We start from the raw sequence: 21,443 nt of genomic DNA on the forward strand, positions 1-21,443 counted from the left end.
TTTCAGCTCAGGTTGTGATCTCCGGGCATGAGATTGAGCCCCACGTCACCCCGCATCCCCCCGCATCGGCTCCATGCTCAGCGGGGCGTCTGCTTCTCTCGCTCTCCCTCTGACCCTCCCCCTACTCCCACTCACTCTCTCTCAAATAAATAATAAATAAATAAAATCTTTTTTTTCAAATGTCTTCCAGAAAAAAAAAAAAAAAGTGAGGGGCGCCCGGGTAGCTCAGTCAGTTAAGCATCCAACGCTTTCAGCTCAGGTCATGATTGTGGGATGGAGCCCCTCTCTCCCTCTCCCTCTGCACCGCGTCCTCCCCCACACAGGTGCGTGCGCACGCACTGTCTCTTAAAAAAGAAAGGCCAACCAAGTGGGTTTGGTCATTTCAGCAGCTAGTTGATTAGAATGGTTTTTAAAATGATTAAAAGGCGTATGAGAAGGCAAGACAATAAAAAAAAAAAAGCCCATCTGGAAAGTATTTTCATGGAGAAACTGTGGGATTAATGACAAGGACACTGAAACAAAAATATGTTTACCACTTAAGAGGCAAGCAGTAAATAAAGTAGCTAACCTAATTTTTCTCCTTATGTCACATATTATATTAACCTTTCTACAAAGTTTTACATTTTTTATTCGTTTTTTTAATTGGTAATATTTGCACAGTGTTTAAAAATTACAAATTACAAAAACATATAGAGCAAAAAGCCCCATCTCAGGCTGAAAATCCCCCTGCAGGAAGAAAGCAACTCCTGCTACCAGATTTCTGTGTATCCTTTCAGAGAGTTAACCCCTAAATAGCTCACAGAGGATATATGATGCTAAATAGATACTGTATTTTCACTGTTTTGCACCTTGTTCATTTTCACCTAATGGTATCTCTTGGAAATCCTTCCATATCAATACATTAAAACTACTTCATTCTTGAAAACAGCTACAAAAAATCCTACCATATGGATTTGCCAGAATTTATGTAGCCAACCCCCTATTTGGACATGTGACTGTTTACATTCTTGGACTATGTTACAAACAGTGACTAATTGGAAAACCTATCATTTTGCTGTGGGCAAGTATATCTGTAGGAAAAAATCCTATATATAAAATTTGAGGGTCCGTGTTTTCTAAGTAGATTTTCAAACAACTACTTTATTATGGGATATCATCTTATATTTTTCCAGCTCCTGACTTTCACTAGATTAAAATGTCAGAAAGTCTCTCCCAAATTCTGCAGTATAATGTAATACACATTAACTCAACACCTGCAATAGGCAAAAATAGCTCTGTGCAAGAAACTGTGGAAACAGATTAAAAAAAAAAAAAACTTTAAATCTTTCCTGTTATGTGAGTAAGATTTCCTTCTTCTGGGGGTCTTTAAGATAAACATGTTAGCACCTAACTTACAAGACAGATCAAGTAATTGTTAGCCAAGAAATAAAAAATAAAGACGAGTTCTATTTCATTAGGTGTTATTTAAGTTTTATTGTCTAAGAAGGTGTAAACTGAAATTAAAATCATGCTAGTTTTCTAAGAACATTTAGTGATGGTGCCTGCCAAGTATGTCATATACAGTCCCAGCTACCTGAGACCCAGGAGTTTGCCCCTGTCGGGTACAAGCGGCAGAGACACCAGCTGGCTCCTTGGGCATCCATAGGTGTTAGCATTTCTGCATGAATAAGCAATCGGTTGACGATGTTTGTAAGCAAATATAGATGCTTTACCACAATAATCACTCAGCAAATGTTAATTAACTGAATATTTTCATCAGCCCATTGATAAGTACCAATATCATAATTTTTTAAGTTACATAAATGATTATCACAACTTATAAAAGTTGTTTTTAGTTCAACAGAAAATGGTAAAGAGTAGATGCTCAATAAATAGTGAGTGAGCAAATGAGTATGTTAATTTGAAGACTTTAACATTTTAATAAATGTTTAGGAAGTGCAATTCTTCATTTCATTATCTTAAGTATCTACAGGCTCACTTGGCAGGCTTTTTTTTCTTTAAGATTTTATTTATTTATTTTAGAGAGGGAGAGCACAAGCAGGGGGAGGGACAGACGGCAGAGAATCCCAAGCAGACGCTGTGCTGAGTGCAGGGCCCCACGCAGGGCTCCATCTCATGACCCTGAGATCACAACCTGAACCGAAACCAAGAGTCACATGCTTAACCAACTGAGCCACCCAGGCGCCCCTTGGTAGCCCTTTTAATCAATGATTTCATTCAGCTCTTCCAATACCCCCTATCTGGTCTTTGACTAGGCTATTCCTGAGGACTCCTGATTGTGAAGTAAAAAGCCAGAATGTCACCTATGACAGTGTTTACATTGCCATGTTCATTTAAGACACAAGGAGGGAAGAGTTAATTCTTCAGACTGTATTACACTTCTCATCTTTCATATCTGAAATCAATTTGCTGCAGTTGATATGCTCAGCCTTTAACAGGAGCTAGCTATTATATCATTCCTCTGTTTATTCAGTATAGATTGGGTTCTAACTCTGTGCCGGGTTGGTCCTAAGTTGCAATGAAATGCAGATTTCTCATTGAGAAGCAAATGGCACGTCAAATATACTTTAACTTATGGACTGTAGGAATGGTTTAGTTCAATCAGTTAGGTATTTATTGAGTACCTACTCTGAACCCAACACTTACTGTGTGCTTAGTGCAGTAAGAGACAGAAGAGAAACACTGCCCGGGAATAATGATGTTCTTACTTCAAAACTGCCTTCATCAGATGCAGGCACACCAGCACTCAGAAACAGCACTTCCTGGCTGATCTAGTTGGTAGGTACTGCTAAGGAATGGTGTCCCCCTGCCCATGTTCTCAGAGGACCTCTTCATCATCAACATTGAACAGTGACCACTGGTTGCCTCGGCCACCTTCTTCGCTTTAGACCCAACACGCACTGTGGGCTGAAGTCAAGGCAGGGAGCTACTGGCCTTTCTCGGCCTCCTGAGCAATAATCCACCGCCACCCCCCCCTCCGCCCCTGACTCAAATCCTCCTCTGTTCTCCTCTGGTTCACCAAAACTCTCTCTCTTCCTTTTTCTCCAACCCATGCATCCCTCAGGAAACACAAAACGGTGGGGGAACTTGCCAGTTGATTTGTTTACCTAGCATCTTTGTGATTTTGGTTTCAATTTTTTTTACCCAGTTTGCCTGGATATAATGGAGGAAGAGGCCAAGGGTATGAGTTTGTCCCTGGATTCAAAGTGCTCTGTCACATCACTGGCTCAGGGCCCTCCTTTCTCCCTGGAATTGGGAGTCTGCAGGTGTGATTCTCATTCAGAAGAAACAGGAAGAGGCATTATGAAGGCAAAACTACAGCTGAAATCATCTGGCCTTTTCCAATAAATCCCTCTGTGGACAATAAATGCATGCTGAGCTGATGAGTCAATGGAAGAAATAGTTTACCCTAGGGCACACCATCTCTTAGGAAGCATTTCTGGTTCTTAGTCATAATGATGATTAATGTTAAGTCTGAAAACTCAAAACATTTTTCACTAATTTGCCATGCTTCCTTGTTACTTCCTTTGGGACTTTTCTATTCTTGTTTGTATTTACTTAGGCACAGGTAGTTTGGTTTTGACAACTTTACTGTTTCTTCTGATGACAGTACCATTTCAAAAATATCAGGGAAAAAGCAAACTTTTTAAAAAAGAAAATAAAGATTATCTACAAGCCCACCATTACTTAGTACTTTGGTATCTATTCTTCAAGGCTGTCCTGTGCCTATGGACACACACATGGCTTACTGGAGATTATTTTTTGGTTCATTTTTGTCTCAGCCGGTTTTTTTTTTCACCTAAGTAATTGGAGGCATCTTTCTGTGTTAATATAGATTCATTTCATAATTTTTAAAAGCTGGATGATAGTCCAATGTATGGGTATACCATAGCTTAATTAATTTTCTATTAATAAGAGATTAACATTTTAAAAATTGTTTTAAATAATACTTCAGTGAATACTCCTGCATGTATTTGCCCATTTCCTTGGAATAAATTCCTAGAAGTGGGACTAGAGAGTCAACGGGGGTGGTCTTCTCTAAAGCTGTTGTTATATGTTGCCGACTGCCCTTGAGAAAAACCGTACTCCGTACCCGGCGGAGAATCTGAGTGTTTCCCCACATCCTTGTATTTCTCTGTTTTTCGATAGAGTTGTATTCTGAAGGCAAAGATAGGAGAAGTATCCTGTACCGGAGGTCGTGTGCTGGTGGTTTAGGCACAGGTCCCAACAGCCGAACAGTCTAGGAGATGTGACTCGTGGTCCACAGTCAGACCGCTGGCCCCCCAGATGTTCATGGTTGTCATCCTTCATGCAGGGCAGGTAGTCTTTTGCAGGGAGATTTCACAGTATGGAGGCAAACTGGCCAACTCTGCCTGGAGCTTATTATTTATTGATGCAAGTGTTTTTAAATTACTTAGGTTCACCGTGCCCTTGGGCTAAGCCCTCTGGCTTCCACATGGAGACCCCACTCTTCCTATCCTGTCTAATAAAGCTCAAATGCCCTACACCTGCTGGCCTCCTACCTGCAAGTGCCCCCACCACTCCAGGCTGTTCCTTTCAACTCACCCCAAACAGGATCTTTCCTTTCTTCCGAGCCACGGCCTTACTCTCCTCTAATCCGCAACACCTTTTACGACACCTCCTTTCTCTCCTTACCACCCTTCCTCTGCCATGAAAAGCTGCCAATAAAAACACAGTAATGATGGGGGCGCCTGGGTGGCTCAGTCAGTTAAGCATCCAACTCGATCTCAGCTCAGGTTTTGATCTCAGGGTCGTGAGTTCAAGCCCCACATTGGGCTCCATGCTCAGCGTGGAGCCTACTCAAAAAAAAAAAAAAAATGAAGTTGGAAGAAACATGGCACTGCATGCTGTTGTTTCTAAATGGGGATTCTGTGAAGTTGAAGAAAAGGGGGAGGTGGTCCCAAGGACAACTATTTTCTGACTTTGGATTAAGCAACAGACCAGCCTGGCCAGCTTGTGAACTCTGAGGCCTTTACTTTCCCCTCTCGTCCCATCACCATGTCACCCCAACCAGGAAGGATGGATTAGAAGCTGGGGATGTGGGATGACGTGAAAGCAGATGGTTTGAACTGGTGGTATTGGTGGGCAAAGAATACACTTTCTGCCCAGAAGTAGAGCAGATTGGACTGTGTGGACTTCCAGAAATGTCAGTAACAGTCAGCTGGGGCTGGGAAGGCATCTGGATCTCTCTGCAGAATTGTCAACTGTAAAGAGTTTTCAGGGTCTTAGACATGAACCTGCTGCCAGGACTCTCCGCAGGACAGCTCTGTTCTGTTCTCTTGCAGCGGCCATCGCCACACCTGTCACTGTGCTCGGTGTAGTATGCGTGGTGCTTCTTCTGGTCTGTTACCGAAAATCCAGGTGAGAAGCGCGAGGGAATCACAGAGGACGGGATTCTTCCTTTCCTCCCAGAAAAGAGCTGCATCATTATGATTCTGCTGCCCCCTCAAAGCAAGACCCCCTTTCCTGGCTACTGAGGCGGGCTCTCACACCCGCTCACTCCTGTACTGGCCAATGGGGAGCTGGCCCTGGGAGGCCCCCCACAGGCCACCAGTAGGAGACACGGAAGCCAGAACCTAATTGGTGACGAGGGGCCGCTCTACCACAAGGAAAGAAAAGAATGAACGCTTTCTTTCCTTTTTAAAAGAAGGAAAGAACCTACCCAATAACCAATGTGATGGGCATGCAATTGCTGTGATACAGTCATGAATATATTTTCTTGAATATTCTCATTCAAATACAGGGATACTTTCTTATTTATGTGCTCATTCATGTAGGCCTGACTTTTGTATTTCTAGTCACTGAAATTCTTATTTCAGCATTGGGTGACGAGAAAACCGTTTCTGCCACTTGCCGAAATTTCAGTTTTTATTATTTTTCTAATCTTGAGGCATTTTTATAATTTTCATTAAAGCCTCAAATGGCATATTTGCCTTAATTTCATATTTGTATCAATTAGAACCTAGTAACCAGCATTCTATGTTGATATGGCTGTTCTGGATCCTTCCTCAGCAACACAGTGAACAGGAGAAATCAGATTTGTTGAAACAAAACTTCTAGTTGCTAATCATAAAGAATTCTTTTCTAAATATATCAGTATAAGGATGATACCATCCTTTGAGCCTCACTTCGGCAAAATGAATGTTCTATGAAATGCTACTGTGAAGCCGAAACGAAAATGTCATCTAAAAATTCACATCCATCTTTGAAAGCTGTTAATACCATCCCAACCAAAAGAAATGCCATAAATCCCATAGATCGTTTAAAAAGAACATGCTAAGGTTGATGTGTGACTCGAAAGTCTGTCAAAACAATCCCCAAAATGCTAAAATGCTGGCAAAATAAAAAATGACTTTTAAAAGGAATTTCAACGTGTTGTTATAACTAAATTTCCACATGACATGTTGTCTTTGGAGTTACATTCTTCAAAGAGTATAATGACTAACTATATTCATTTGACTTAAAAATGTACACAATTTTTTAAGAAAAAGACATTAAGAATAGGATCTTACAAGAATTTGTAAATTCGGTATATACGGCCAATAGGTATGCCGATAAGATGAAAATATCAATATTCACTGACTATAGTAGAGAAATATTGATAAATGTATCAGTAAGATTTGGTAAACCTGAAAAGCATAACTACTTGGTCATTTGGCAAATCAATTCTTTGCTGTAAACTTATTTTTTACAGATGGGTTCTTAGGTAGATTTGGTCATTCAACAAACTGGCTTTCAGCAAATTATTTTCAGCACATTGGCCTAGAGTCCTGATTTTCGTTTAGCTCTCACCGCAAGGAGCTCAAAGTGCTTATGTACTTGATAACTGAAATGTGGCTGACATACAATAGCCTGTTAGTTTCAGGTGTGCAGCATACCGATTCGGCATGCTTATGCATTACGAAGTGATCCCACGACAAGGCTAGTTACTACCTGATGCCATACAAAGTTATCACACTATGATCGACTGTATTCCCTGTGCTGTACATTATATCCCCGTGACTTATTTTGTAACTGGAAGTTTGTACCTCTGAATCCCCTTCCCCTATTTCACCTGCCCCCCAGCCCCTCCCCTCTAGCAATCACCAGTTTGTTCTCTGTGTCCACAAGTCTGTTGGTTTTGTTTGTTCATTTTTGTTTTTTAGATCCCACAAATGAGTGAGATCATATGGTGTTTGTCTTTCTCTGTCTGACTTATTTCACTTAGCACTATACCCTCTAGGTCCATGCATGTTGTTGCAAATGGCAAGATCTCATTATTTGTTATGGCTGAGTAATATTCCATTGTGTGTGTATACACACACACACACACACACACACACACACACACACACACACACACACATCTTCTTTATTCATTCATCTGTTGATGAACACTTAGGTTGCTTCCATATCTTGGCTGGTGTAAATAATACTGCAGTGAACTCGGGGTGCAGCTCTCTCTTCAAATTGGCGTTTTTGTTTTCTTTGGATTCAAAGAGTTTACTTTGCAATGTCCCAAAGAGTTGCCTATCCTCAAGAGGTGGATGACATAATCCATGGAAAAAACTGCTGACCCAGATACTCAGGGCCAAAAAACACAGGCCCTTCAATGACAGGGAAACATGTGGAATTAAGATGTTCTGCCTCCCCCACTCTTGGTTACTCAGGAACTGGCTAATATATTTGTTTCTTTAAACACATACCAAGTACCAAGAACTGTTTTAAAAGCTTTCTGAATATTACATCGTTTTTGTCAAGATGATCATGTCTGGCTTTGCCGGGCTCCCAGTTACCCTCTCCTTTTTGTTCCTGCCATCTGAAATACTGCTTTTTTAGCAGAGGATTGGAAAAGAGGGGGTAAGCTGCTCCAACAGCATTGGTCAACCTTTGGTGGATGAGCGGCTTAAAATACCAAAGTAAGATTTAAATACCAGCCGTGAATGGAGGTAAGCTAGGTTTTCCCCATCTGAGTGTTCAACCAGAACTATCTGTTCACTCAAGCTGAGGGCGGCCCGCCCCTCTTTTCAAAAGCTGTGACTGATCTGCTTTACAGGCAAACTTCGCAGACACCCAGTGTTGAAATGGAAAGCATGGAAGAGATGCCAATGACTAGAGGAACTAGCGGCAGAGAGGAGGACGCAGAAAACTACCCACACGACCTGGGACACTCGGGGAGACTGAGGGCAGCAGAGACTTGAGCGAAGGTGCCAACCCTGCCCTAGCCAAAGAGGACCTGGAAATGACTCAAGGACCTGGCCACCAGGAAACAGCCCATCAGGATGATAAAACAAACATCTTGCCATCATTTTATCGACAGCACCCAGCCAAGACACCTCCTAGGCTCTGCAGTCTCAGGATGGATGCTCGGGACCTGCCCTGCCCTGCCCGGCCTCAGGTGTAGGGCTGCCTTCCCCAGATCCCAGCAGTTGAAGGTTCCCTGGGAGCGGCTGAAGGCCTCGGCTTTCCTTTTATTTCATTGTGACATTTATTCGGGATAGCTTAGCAGCTTAACTATTCCACCCCTCATCCTGACTTGCAGCTTACAGAGAAAAGAAATACACCTGAGACTCTTAAGACAATTCTGAGTCTCCTGCTGGCTTAAGAGACATCTACAAGGATGACAAGTGTTGCAGCTCCAAACGCTTTCCCTCTGTTGAGGTGCTCTGCAGGCACTGAAAGGGAACAAAGAGGTATCATGCCCCATGAATCCACTTGACTTAAGGATTCACAAAGAAGGAAACTGAACACAGTGACATCTTCCATGTATATGCATTTCTATTTATACTCCCTATTATATCTACATATTTTATATAACTGTTATTTTGAAATTGTGCCTTGTATAAACAAAATGTCTATTTTCAATATAAAAAAAAATACACTGAAAGAATCACTGAGAAGAAATGCGCCACGAATAAAAAAGAGGAGAAAGAGCGGGAATGCAGAGTCCCAAACAGTTGAGCTTGGCTTTTCTTTCTAAAAGGAGGGAAAAAAAAAAAAAAAAAACCCTCGCCTAAAGCTAGATCTGATCACAGTTTTGGAGACTCTCTAACAAGATTTCCATGTGTGAAGCAGTAAGTGGCAGGTTATGGCCCAGGTGTGCCTGGCATACCCACTGTCTCTTTCCCTGCACTTTCTTTTTTTCTTAAATAACATTTATTTCTAAAATCAGAGGCCTCATCCACCTCCTCATTTTATAGAGGAGAAAACTGAGGTTTATAGAAGTTGACTTGCCCAAGGTCACATGGCTCAATTAATGCCGGCTTGGGCTGGGCAACGTTTAGGGCGGGCAATGGGGTAGGAGAGGAGCAGCCCCAACTACAACTCAGCCGTTGACGGCCTCTCGCACAGCCAGGGGTAGTCAGGCCGCCATCACAAGCATTTGGAAAGTGGGACACAGACTCAGCGACCAACCAAGTCACCAGCAGCTCACCAAGGGCCATTCCTTGCTAACTTCCTCACGTCATCAATTTAGACGGTTTCATCAAAAGCGAAGGAAGGGTAGGACTTTCCAGTGGCTGGTGCTGGGATTTTAGAGCCATGCTGTTTTCACTCCCTGCAAATTCTCTTTCCCAAAGAGAGGAAACTCATCACTAACACATGAGCGGAGCCATTGTATTTGCTGTGCTTACTCACTTGATTATCCTGAATCTGCCTGATTATCTAAATGTTTTGCTTCTCGCTTCAGCTGTTTGCCCCTACGTTTCTAGAGTTTACCATTAACTGGATCCATTTTGTTCTTTATAAGTTTTAAGAGTTTGACCCTTGTGATTTCAAAAACTAATTTGACAGAAGACACAACTCGGCATAAAAAAAATTGACAGCTGTTCAGTAGAACCAGAATTTTGAAAGGTTTCTACTGGGTGTGAAAGAGTTAAGTCAAAGGGCTACTTCACAGCTTTGTGGTTCCATTTTACCATCATCTTTGGAAAACTAATATGACGACCTCCGGTGGGCCCATTTCAGAGCTGTAGAATCACCTGGCTCTGGTCCATCACAGAATAAGTCTGTGATCTATCAGGCACCAAGTTCAAGGTGGGGAAATCACACGACAAAAATTAGATCTAGCAAAGTAGATCGAGACCCAGAAGCAAGCAGGGTGGGGTGGAGTTGAAGTCTGGAAGGACCCAGGCCGGTGGGGTGGGGGTGGATAAATAAATCAAGTGTTTGTTTTAAAGAAGCAAAGGGGTAAAATGAATTCTCTTAGTAGGTGGTGCAGTCCTAGGGACATGTCTAAGTAAACCTCTATGATGCCAAGACATATCACGGCCCCAGAATTTACCCACCGAGCAGTGATGAACATCTTGAGATTAAGAACTATTTTCATCTTTGAATTTTCAGGGACCGTTGAAGTGCCCTGAAGGTGATTAAGGGACTCTGGATAAGTAAAATAAATGATTCTTAACCAAAATAGAGCAAATTTTTCTGACATATGGTAGCCTGTTCTCACGCACGGCTCTAAAGGAGGTGATGTTTGGGGGCACTCAGCTACTAGTCTTTCTACATCCAGTCTCCCCATCCTGCCTTGACAATTTCAAGCACTGCCTCGCATTCTGTCCCCATTTTACACGAAAATAGTACTTGCTGATTCCCAGAGGGTTTGGTTGGGAGGACACGTGGGACCTGGAAGTGAGGAGGAGTGCTCAGAGAGCAATGATAAGCCACAGTGGAAGGGCGGGTGTTGAGTTCTACCAGCAAGTGAGTAGTATGTAGCGGTGTGAGGTGCACCTATTCTGCTGCATCACGGCCCCTTCCTAGTCCCTCCCGCCTCCCCCTATCAGGAGGCTGCATGCCAGAGTCCTCCGGAATCACCACTTTCCCCTACCCTACCCAAAAGCCTCTGATTCCTTCAACCTGGGAAGCGTCCTGCCAATTGAGCTGGTAAGACGCTACTTGCTCTAGTTATCTGTTGCTGCAAAACCCACCATGGAAACAGCAGCTTGAAACTGCCATTGTTTATGATCTCTGGGGGCCAACTGGGCTCAGCCAGGTGGCTGTGCTTTATGTGGCGGCAACTAGGCACACTCATTCGGCTGCATTCAGCATGGCTGGGCTGAGCTGGAAGGTCTAAGAAGGCTTCATGGGCTCGTCGGGGGCCTTAGCATGCCTCTGAGCTGGCCTGGGCTTCCTGGCAGCATGGCAGCCTTGGGGAAGCCAGAAGAAACTGCCAGGCCCCTTAAAGGCTAGGGTAGGGACCGCCACGCATCACTTCTGTGCATTTTATTGGTCAGAGCAAGTCACCAGGCAGCCAGATTCAAGGGAAGCAGTAACAACAAAAGGAATCAATGGAAACTATCTTTGGAGATTCTCTACCACAATACCTCCCGGGGGCCATCAGAGAAATGGAATTTGTCTTTCGATCTCTCGCATTCAGTAAATGCCAATAAATCCCCGACGTGTGAATGAACAAAATGATCCAAGGGTACCTGCGGGGGACTGAGAAGAGACCATGTTTTAGTTTTTTTTAGTGGAAAAGGATTTGAAAGTTCTTCAACTGGTAAGCCTTTAGCCCACATCTGTCACCTGACTGCAAATATACATTATTCACATTGTTTTCTCCTCTTTCATTTCCTGTCATCCACAACATCTGCCATGAAGAAAACTGATTGATCTTCATCTTTTTTGTCTTGCTTTTTTCCTTGATCGATAAATAAGACTCTTATTTTCTTCTTTTTAAACCTTCCTCTAGACAGTAGGAAGGGACCAGGGACCAAAGAGACACATTTAAGGGTCTCTCCATGTTTCTAACTGTCCAACTGTCCAATCTGTTTTCTTCACCAAGGAAGGACCTTTTACTAGGAGCCTCAGAATATCAAGAATGTAACAGAGACTCTTGTTTGTTTTCCCACAAGTCTGTGCTCCTTGAAGGCCAGACCAGCTAGATTCAAGCAATAGTAGCCCCAATACCTCACGCTCCCTGGGGTGTATCAGAAATTCTGTGTGTGGCTCTTTTCCCAGAATTTATAAATACACAACACCACATTTATGTGGAATTCTGGCTCACTTTTATCGCCCCTAAGAACCTGTCTGTAAATCCACCCATCCCACTTTTGCTATTTTTAGCTCCCCAGGAGGTAGTACTCCTCCCATTTTGGGGACCCAATATTGTGTTGGGGGTGCCTTCCTGCCCACTCACTTAGAGAGGCAGATATCCCTTCTCCTGCTCCCACCAGCGTGTGGGGCCCTGACCCGGGCTCATCAGATACCACAATTAGTTAGCACGCAGAAGCTGTGCTGTGAATATGGAACGAAAGAACACAACAGAATTGATACAGCAGCACCCAGCAATGCTTCAAAACCATCAAACGGTTGTCATACTGTTCCTTGGCTCTGCAGATTTGGGCTTTGGTTCCTCTCCATTTCCCAAACGGAATCCTCCAGCTTCCCATGATTCTATGAGCCCCCAGCATTCTTTCAAAACATTTTCTTTTTCCTTAGAACAGACCCGGTTTTCATTACTTGTCACTGAAAATTTCCTAACTGGTAGGGAACGTGGTGCTAGGAGAGCATATTGCAAATGAGAGAAGTAGGGAAATGGGGACTATCTGTGATGGTTGTCTGCCTTTGAGAGAGGGTAGGAAGTAGTGACAGTCCTGCTAATATTCTGAGATGTGGACCCAGCAGCCCATGGCATGCTGTGAATTAGTTCCCCAAAAGTTATCTGGAATGGCATGCCGACTGTGAAGGCCCAGTTCTGGGAGACTGCATCGCTGCCATCCTAAAATATCATGGGTAAAGAAAGTCAAGGCCATACATGGGTGACAGTGAATAATTTAGAAAAGAGAGTAACAATCTCAAATCCTTAAGGTCTCAAATCAAGCCACAGATGGAAACCTAGAGACTTCTATAACCAGGCTGAATCTCATCCTTCAGAGAGCAAAGCCAAGAGGGCTGGAAACCCACATTAAGAGTCTGAGTCCTTCTGCCATTGAATACCATTAGCTGAGTTTACAGGCCTGCCAGGTTTCTTAGCTGAGAGGCAGGGCACTGATTGGATAATATTGGAATGAAGATCCAGGGGAAAATGTGCAGGGCTCACAGGGATCCCCACCCCCCCATTTACTCCCCCTTGTCCTCAGAAGCAGCCCCCAGTTTTGTCTGGTCATGCTGCTCCTCACTTCAAGGTAATACCGCTTCCTGGGCTGAGGAGCAATCTTGTAAGAGGAAGCCTGTTCTCCTAGTGACCCACCTCCTGACTCCTGGTCTGCAAGGGAAGAGACCTGGACAGCTCCCACAAAAGCCATCCAGAACCTTGCTCCGTGCCGCCTCCCTCACTGCACTTCCCTTTGCCTCCCAGGAACTGCCCTACCATCTTCTCACAGGTCAGGCACATTGCTCACCATCAACTCATTTGTCAGTCCTGTGCTATCCTCTCCACATCCAATCTACCCTTCAAGAGGCAGCTCGATTTTCTACCTTCTCGGGGGAGCCTTCATTAACTACTCAAACATAAAAAATCCCCTGCCTCTGGGCTCTTGTAACATTCATTGTGCACCCTATAAATGTGGCATTTGCTTCTTACTACCTCTGTGCAGTGGAAGGAACACGGGACTTAGAAGACCTGGGCGCCAAGCTTTCTTTCTACCTTGCTGGTCTCGTCAGCTTGGAAGAATCCCTTAGGTTCCATCTTTAAAGGGGTAACACCCATGTATGGTCCTTCTCACCAAGGTGAGGAGCAAAAAGGGATGCTCGAAAGTGCTTTGTGACTGGCATGTGTCTCTCCTCTCTCTCTCTCTCTTTCTCTCTAGACACTAGAGATGCTGAAACTGAAGACCTGGGCCTTATCCTTGAGGTGCTTACAGCCTGGCCAAAAAAAAGACCCATCGAAACAAAGCAAAACAAAGAGCTCACACCACAAGTTTAGTCGATACAAATGCCACAGGGGTCATGAACACAATAATGCTGCAGATGTTTGGGAAAGGAAGAAATCACTAAAAGGCCTAGATGTTTGGGGAGTCTGTTTCGAAGTGATGGGACTTACGATGAAGGATGGGCAAGATCGAAGTAAACAGAAACAGGCAGGGAGGGTTCTACAAGGGGCAAGGACAGAGGCAGGGACACAGACAAGAGAGAGTAAGGCAGATGGCAGGCTGTGAGCTGGGGTTCCAGCACGATCGCTCAGTAACCACATGTCCAACAAACCAAAATAAAGGAGACTTCAAGAGCAAAGGTCTCGCAGGGACTGGATCTAGGGTCTTCCCCGCTGCATCCCTGGCTCTACCCAACAGCCCCTTTCTGGTAAATAACCATCACCACGAACTGAGATGGTTACTTTCCCAGGGCTGTTTCTTCAATCCTCTGGACAAAGGACCAAAAGCACAAAGTACAAAATGAGATCCTTTTATATACTGGAGAATTGGCTACTGGCGGCTACCTACCCCTCCCCTTCCTTCTCAAGTAAGTCCCAACATTTAGGTATTTCTTCTCTTCCACGCAGCCATGCACATCAGAGGAAGTGGACAGCCACAAACTCCAGGAAAGGAAATCCTGATTATTTGAAGCCAGGCCCTTGCCAGTGATTGGTCTAGGACTGGGCAGGTGACCCAGTTGTGACCATGGAGGTATGACATCGGCTTGGGACGCTTCTGGGAAAGGTGTCCTGGCTCCTAAGAGCCACAGAAGACAGGCTTCTCACTGCCACTGCTGCATCTGGATGCCCTGCCCAAAACTTCTGCAAATAGCCTGTTGCAGGGAAGTCAGCCGGGGCAAAGGGCAGAGGCAAAAGAACCTGGCTTCTCCACAACAGTGCCAAGCGGCTTATGTTGCCGCCCTACGGTCTGTCCTCCTCTGCACTCCTAGGTAAAATCATAACATTTGTTGTTCAATGCCCTTTAGAGTTTTTGTTTTGGGTTACGGCCCAAAAAGTGATACAAAATCCGATACTGAATTTGGTAAGAGAAAATGGGGATATCCTACCAGACCCTAAAATGGGGAACTGGCTGAGCAGAGGCAGCAGAACAGAGGGCAGGTAGTAAGGTCCCTACTACTCTAGGCCAGGAAGCCAGGGCCCATCTGTTACGTAGTTGTAAAGCAACAGATTAAAACACCCAGATTAGGAAAACACACTATGAGGAAAGTGATGACTTAAAAAGATCCAGAACCATTGAATTGGACATTTAAGAAAGGAAAACAAAACCGAGGTGCTGATATTGTGTTGGCTCCTTCTTGGGCCTTCAGTAAGGCCCTTAAAACATGAGCTTCCGTTGAAGGTAGACCAGACGTCCCTTCTGCCTTGAGGTGTAAGTTAGACTGAGGTTCTGGAGCGGCAAGAAGCCCCCGGAAGGGTTTTAAGCAGGAGGCTTAACTCCTTCGTTAACTCCGCCTTCGTTTTAAGACGCCCTGTGCTTCCGCGTGGAGAGAAGGAGAGATGAGCCCGCAGAAGCACAGAGCAACTGCGCAGTGTGGCCAAAGGCCAGGTGGGACGAGAGCGCCGCTTCAAGAGGAGGATAATGGAGAAAAATGGATGGACTCAAGATTCACGAGAGGTCAGGTCAAAAGGATTCGCACGTTGGTGCCTCTACTGATGTAAAGGAGGGCGCGGGGAGGTACTAGTTGGGGTGGGGTAAGAAATCAAGAGCTGCATTTTGGATGTTTGTGACATGGCTAAAACACTGAATGGAGTAAGCAAGCAGAGGCATTTAGGGTTGAAACTCCTCTCTCTCCATCTATTCTACCTCTTAGTCCAAACCACTAGGAAGAGGAAATATATAAAATCATGGGTGGGGAGGAACATGAGGGACAGCACTACTGCGCTCACTTGGAGAATCTGTAATTAAGTAGCCCAGGGAGGGAGTCCCCTCCAAACGCGCTGAAACCCCTCAAAGCCTAAGGGGAAGGCCTTTACTGAAAGAGATCTCAGAAAGGGGTACATGAGGTCTTTATCTGTCTGGGGCAGGGTCTGGAGGGACTCTTGGTCCACCTCATTTGGGGCCAGCTTTACCGCACCCACTCACTGGCAATGCAAAGCAGTCGGCTTCCAGTCCCCCGGTGTACCCCACATTCCTCAAACCCAGTGGTGCAGGGGGAAGGAGAAGGACTGGTGGCAAAGACCAGGCTGGAGGAAAAGCATGAGACCGCAAGTGGTCTGATCTCGAGGGGCATCCAAGTCCCTTTGCAATCCAGGCAGTGGGCCCAGAGGCAGACCCGGCACCACCATAAGAGCGGAGGATGGCCTGCCACACGTGCCTAGGGACTGGACTTTCGGGGCAGGGGGAGTTTCCCCTCCCCCCGGCCCTTGCACTTGTGTGTTCGGGGCTTAGTAAACTGTGTGTGAATCTAACCTCAGCTCCCTCCCCCGGGCAGCGGGACAGAAAAGTACGTATCCGCTAAAAGCACAGTGTTGAGGTCAAGCCAGTGCTGTCCACTTCCACGCGTAACCTCCACATCAGCCTCAAACTTTCCACACTCTCTGGGTGACCCGAATGGTGACTTCACTAAAAACACACTAAAACGACTGAGTAAGAGCTACCGAAACTTCCTCCCTAGCCATTTACAGGGGCTTTCCTTTCTATCCCCGATGCCAGGCCCCCCGCCACCCCTCGCCCGTGTCCTCCCTCCATCGGCTCCTCTGCCAGTTCCCACTCAACACGGAGGCATGCTCACGTTTCTTGCACTCTGAAGATGAACTCCCCTCCCCGATGCCGTGTCACCCCCCATCCACTGTCTTCCCTATTCCCAGCCTCACTTGAGGCTCATCTATGTGGACGGTGTCCGGTTTTTACTTCCCACTCCTATTCTAAAGGTCTGTCATATAGGTGGAGTTCACACCAATCATGATATGAGAGACCTTACGGGAAAGGCACCCTGTCTCTCTATCTCCCCTCTCCGGGGAGTAAATTGCTTAAAAATCTTTGAGCAGATTGTTTTGGTGTGCATCCTGTATCTCTAGATAAGCTCCTATTGATATCTACTTCCATTTCTCAGTTCCAGGCATGGTAGCCAACTTCCTACTGTGAAAGCTGAAGGTCAAACAACCCCCCCCCCCCGCCCCACGTTTCCCTACCTCAGACACACACACTGACATTAGGAAGCCTATGAAAACACACCTATGCGCAACTGAGCGAGGTAGTAAACTACCTGTCATTACTTTTTCTCTTCTACACAACCTGTTGCTTTAATTTTAGAGAATTCATGATGTCCTTGTTTCCCCGCCCCATTTGCTTCATTTTCTGGTGTTTATCACCAACTCCAGCCTGAACACTGTTACTGTAAGTATCCTCCCAAGGTGTTCAGGAACATGTGGGATGCCTTCCGCTCCCTTCTGCATTGGATAGCTTGTTTCTTAGAGGAGAGTCCTCCTCCTTCTTGGTTTGCTCTTGACTTGATGTAATTCAATCCTCCAATAGCTTCTTGGTAGATAAAATAGTTGTGTCAAAGTGCCTCTATCCTATTGCTCATTTGGTTTGGTTTAGAAGTCTAAGTTGGAAATCATTTGCCCTCAGTTCTGAAGGTACAGCCCCATGGTGCTATTGCTGTGGAGTCTGAAGACATTTGATTTGCAGATGACTTTTTTCTTTCTGGGAGCCTGGAGGACCTTTGTCTCTGGTGTTTCTAAAATTTCACCATAACAAATTCACTGTAGGTCTGTTTTCATCCATTTTGCCGAGCATTTGCTGAGCATGTGAATCTGGAAACTCATATATTTGGCTGTAGGTAATTTCGATGATTTTTTTTTTTAAATTTCCCAATTCTGTTTCTCTTCCTGAAACTTTTATTATCAGATGCTCAACTGCTTAAATTATTTCTGACTACATATTTCCTCTTTTTCAATCTCTGTTTTGGCTCTACTTTCTGGATACTTTCTCAAACTATCTTTCCAACAATTCTATTGGGTTTTTTCGTACTTTTAATTATGTCCAAACATTCATATATGTGTGTGGATAGATATATTTATCTTGATCCTGTTATTTCATGGGTGCACTGTCTTCTCTTATTCTCTGAATATGCTTAAGAAATTTAGATGGTTTCTTTTCCCTGCATGAACTGTTTCCTCCAAGTTGATTCTGTTTGTTTTAATAGCCAACCTTCATCTTGGAATTTCTCTTCAGATGTTTGGCAATCCTTGGTTTATTACTATGTGAGAGTGAGGCACTAACGTGTTTGAAAATCTGAGGACTTGGGTGGAGTTTGGAGATTGTAAGCTCTTGGCACTGGGTAATCTGGTTGGGCAATTTCCTTGGGAAGCCCTGATGTCACTGTCGGTGTTTCTGCTAAAGCGGGTTATATTCCCCAGCGAAGGAACTGGCTACCTACCATGGAGAGTATGTGTGCCAGCATGTGTGTGTTTTTGTGTGTGTATAAACTTCCTATGTTGAAATTCTAACCCCCAAGGGGATGGTATTAGGAGCTGGGGCCTTCGAGAGGTCATTAGGTCATGATGGTGGAGCCCTCATGAATGGGATTAGTGTCATAAAAGAGACCCCAGAGAGCTCCCTTGCCCTTCCCACCATATGAGGGCACAGTAAGAAGATGGCCGTCTATGAACCAAGAAGCAGGATCTCATCAGACATCGAATCTGCTGACACCCTGATCTTGGACCTCCAGCCTCCAGAACTCTGAGGAATACATGTCTGTTATTCACGAGCCACCCAGGCTGTGGCCTCCTGTGATAGCGGCCCAAGGACAGTAAGACAATGGCCTTGTTTTCACTATGGCGCTGCCCTCAGCTACGCCAAGTCTCTTATGTGACATGGTCCACTCGAAACCTCTGGTCTTCTGCTATGGTTGAACATGAAAAGCTGCCCAGAAATCTGATGACTTAAATGATTTTTATTTCTTTTTCTTTTCCCTTTTTTTTTTTTTTAAGTAGGCTCCATGCCCATCGTGGAGCCCAACACAGGGCTCAAACTCACGACCCTGAGATCAAGACCTAAGCCGAGTTCAAGAGTCAGACGCTTAACCAACTGAGCCACTCAGGTGCCCTTTAACTGGTTTGTAAATAAACTTTTTTAAAAAGATTTTTTTATTATTTGAGAGAGAGGGAGCTCACAAGCAGGAGGGAGGGGCAGCGGGAGAGGGAGAAGCAGACTCCCCGCTGAGTAGGGAACCCAATGCGGGGCTTGATCCCAGAATCCTGAGATCATGACCTGAGCCAAAGGCAGATGCTTAACCACCTGAGCCACCAAGGCGCCCCTAAATAAACTTTTAAATAAACTTTTCTACCAATCTTCCTGATTTTTGCTCCACCTTTACACCCTCCTTCTAGAAGAACCTAGTGCCATCAATCCCCACATCTTTTGAGAGTTCTTGGGCTTAGGACTCAGTTTACTCAATGAGCTAAGTCAGTCACCACTCACTTATCTGCTTTCCAACTTCCAAAATTTTATGACTATTACCTCCTTTTTGTTTTCTTTGCCCTTGTAGGTTTATGCCTTTAAAAAAAAAATCCTTTTATTGCCACTTAGTATGGTTTCAGAAGACATGTTTAGTCCACCCAATCACCCGGAGTCCCCACCGACATCCGACTGCCCACTGGCTTCTAGCCTCACTGAAACTGTCCATGCTAATGCCACCACGGACTTCGGAGTGTCAGACGAACACCTTTCCACCTTCACTTGACTTAGGTGCGGACGACCACTTTTGTTTAGGCTCCTTCATCTCTTCCTCAGTAGCAACTCTATCTCCTGGAATCAGTTATCACTCCCTTCACCAAATCCTGTTACTTTCTTTACCCCAGGCCTGGTGTTCCTGGGGCTTCTTACACCTGTGCTCTTTTCATTCTCATTATTCTGCTGGAATAAGCACAAGACCCTTAAACTGAACTACCTTAACTGCCACTTAGATACTCACAACCTTAAAATCTCTTATTTCCAGCCCAAAGCAATCTGCTGAAGTGTAGATCCGTTTCCCCAACAACCTCCTGGACAGACCTACTTGGAATTCTCACAAGCACCCCAAATTCAACATGCCAAAAACCGAAGTCATCGTTGTGTTCACAAACCTATTAAATTTCCCACGTTCTGCCTCAGTGGAGGGTGCCCTCATCTACCCTGCAAAAAGCCAGACGACCAGAAGTCCCGCTGAGACCCTGCCACCGTCCATCCGCATCTCAGCGCTGTCAAGGTCCTATTGGTTCTACCTTCTTAATATCAAGAACAAGAATTCTCAAAATGTAGTGTGCAAAAGCATCACTTGTGGGGGCTTGTTAAATACCAACAGCTGGGCCTCAGTGCCACAGTTTGCGATCCAGACAGAATCTGTATTACTAACAAGTTCCCAGGTGATGTTGGCGCTGCTCCTCTGGGGACCACACTTTGAGAACCACTCATCTAGTCACCAGCACTCCTCACCGTCCATTTCAGTTCCCCTAGTCCAGCAACATATCCCCTGTGCTGGGACTGTAACAGTCAATTTGCCTGACCTTTGTAAAACGTCCTCCAATCTACAACTGGCATGCTCTTCCTAAAAAAGGTAATCTGAGGTCTTAAAATTTACAATGATTCCTCAGAATTTTTCCAAATCACACTCAGACTCCCTGGCCTGCTGTTCACATCCCTGGACAGCCGGCCTGGCCCCTGCGAGCCTGCTACTACCGTGAGCGCACTAGACTCCAGCCACACAGGCCTCTCTTCTCTACTCCAGCACGTCCCACGGCCTCACACCCCCGGTAGCTGCACTTTCAGTGGCTGGTATGCTGCCATATTTTAAAATCTATCAACGAACATTGTCGGTTGCCCCAATACCATCACCTCATTATCTTCTTAAAAATCTAAAATCTGATAGACGTCTTGAGGATAATTATGTGAAGGAACAAACTAACGCATGGTCTAGGATACGCTGTGATATTTTAACACTTACGTTGCAAGATTAATTTTTATTTTATTTCAAATACCTTCACACATAACAGCATTCATGTTTATATGGGGAGCTGTATCAGAATCTCTACACACATGATAAAATCAGAGAAGGTGGAGACAAATCAGAAATGCTTTCTTTGAAACGAAGAACTAGAGCTAGCTATCAATAGATTGAAGATTCTTAAAGAACTCAAAGAGATCTCCTCTGAGCATCAAATAAGAGAAATTAATAAAAAATTAATGAGCCAAATATTCAGAACTAGCTTGTAACTATTTTCCTTATTTTCCCCATTATTGTGGGTTTAAAAAAAAAAAGACTACAGAAAATCTTGCACAAAAAAACATTCCCAACTAAATAAAATCCTGAAAGCCTCTTATTTTAAAGACTCTACTTTTAAAAAGATTTAGTGGATTTTCATTTTCATGTAGTGTTTACATTTTTGAGTAATGCATTGATTTTTCTCATCTAATCACTCCTATTAAAACGACAACAGATATTTAACACTTGTTTTTTCAATTTATATTTTTACTGCTATGTAAAAATTCTTCTTCTTACACACCCAATATTTAGTTTCACTAATTTTTAAAAAAATTCTTGACACTTGAGAGGCACCTGGGTGGCACAGTCGCTTCGGTGTCTAACTCTTC

At 44.4% G+C, this 21,443-nt stretch overlaps 1 protein-coding gene across 3 annotated transcripts in view; it reads left to right on the forward strand.

The window, feature by feature from the left end:
- Positions 1–15,110, forward strand: part of IL15RA (interleukin 15 receptor subunit alpha) — a 55,592-nt gene extending 40,482 nt beyond the window's left edge. For 2 of the 3 annotated variants that reach the window (XM_027591856.2, XM_027591855.2), the window contains 3 exons: positions 3,149–3,181; positions 5,307–5,382; positions 8,057–8,959. In XM_027591856.2, the coding sequence (XP_027447657.1) occupies positions 3,149–3,181; positions 5,307–5,382; positions 8,057–8,201 (254 nt within the window). In that variant the 3' untranslated portion in view covers positions 8,202–8,959. Of the gene's footprint in view, positions 1–3,148; positions 3,182–5,306; positions 5,383–8,056; positions 8,960–13,748 lie in introns of those variants that run through there. The other variant, XM_027591857.2, reaches the window with a different exon arrangement.
- The last annotated feature ends 6,333 nt before the right edge of the window (positions 15,111–21,443 follow it).

This window comes from Zalophus californianus, chromosome 9 (assembly GCF_009762305.2).
Source record: "Zalophus californianus isolate mZalCal1 chromosome 9, mZalCal1.pri.v2, whole genome shotgun sequence".
NCBI classification, from domain to species: domain Eukaryota; kingdom Metazoa; phylum Chordata; class Mammalia; order Carnivora; family Otariidae; genus Zalophus; species Zalophus californianus.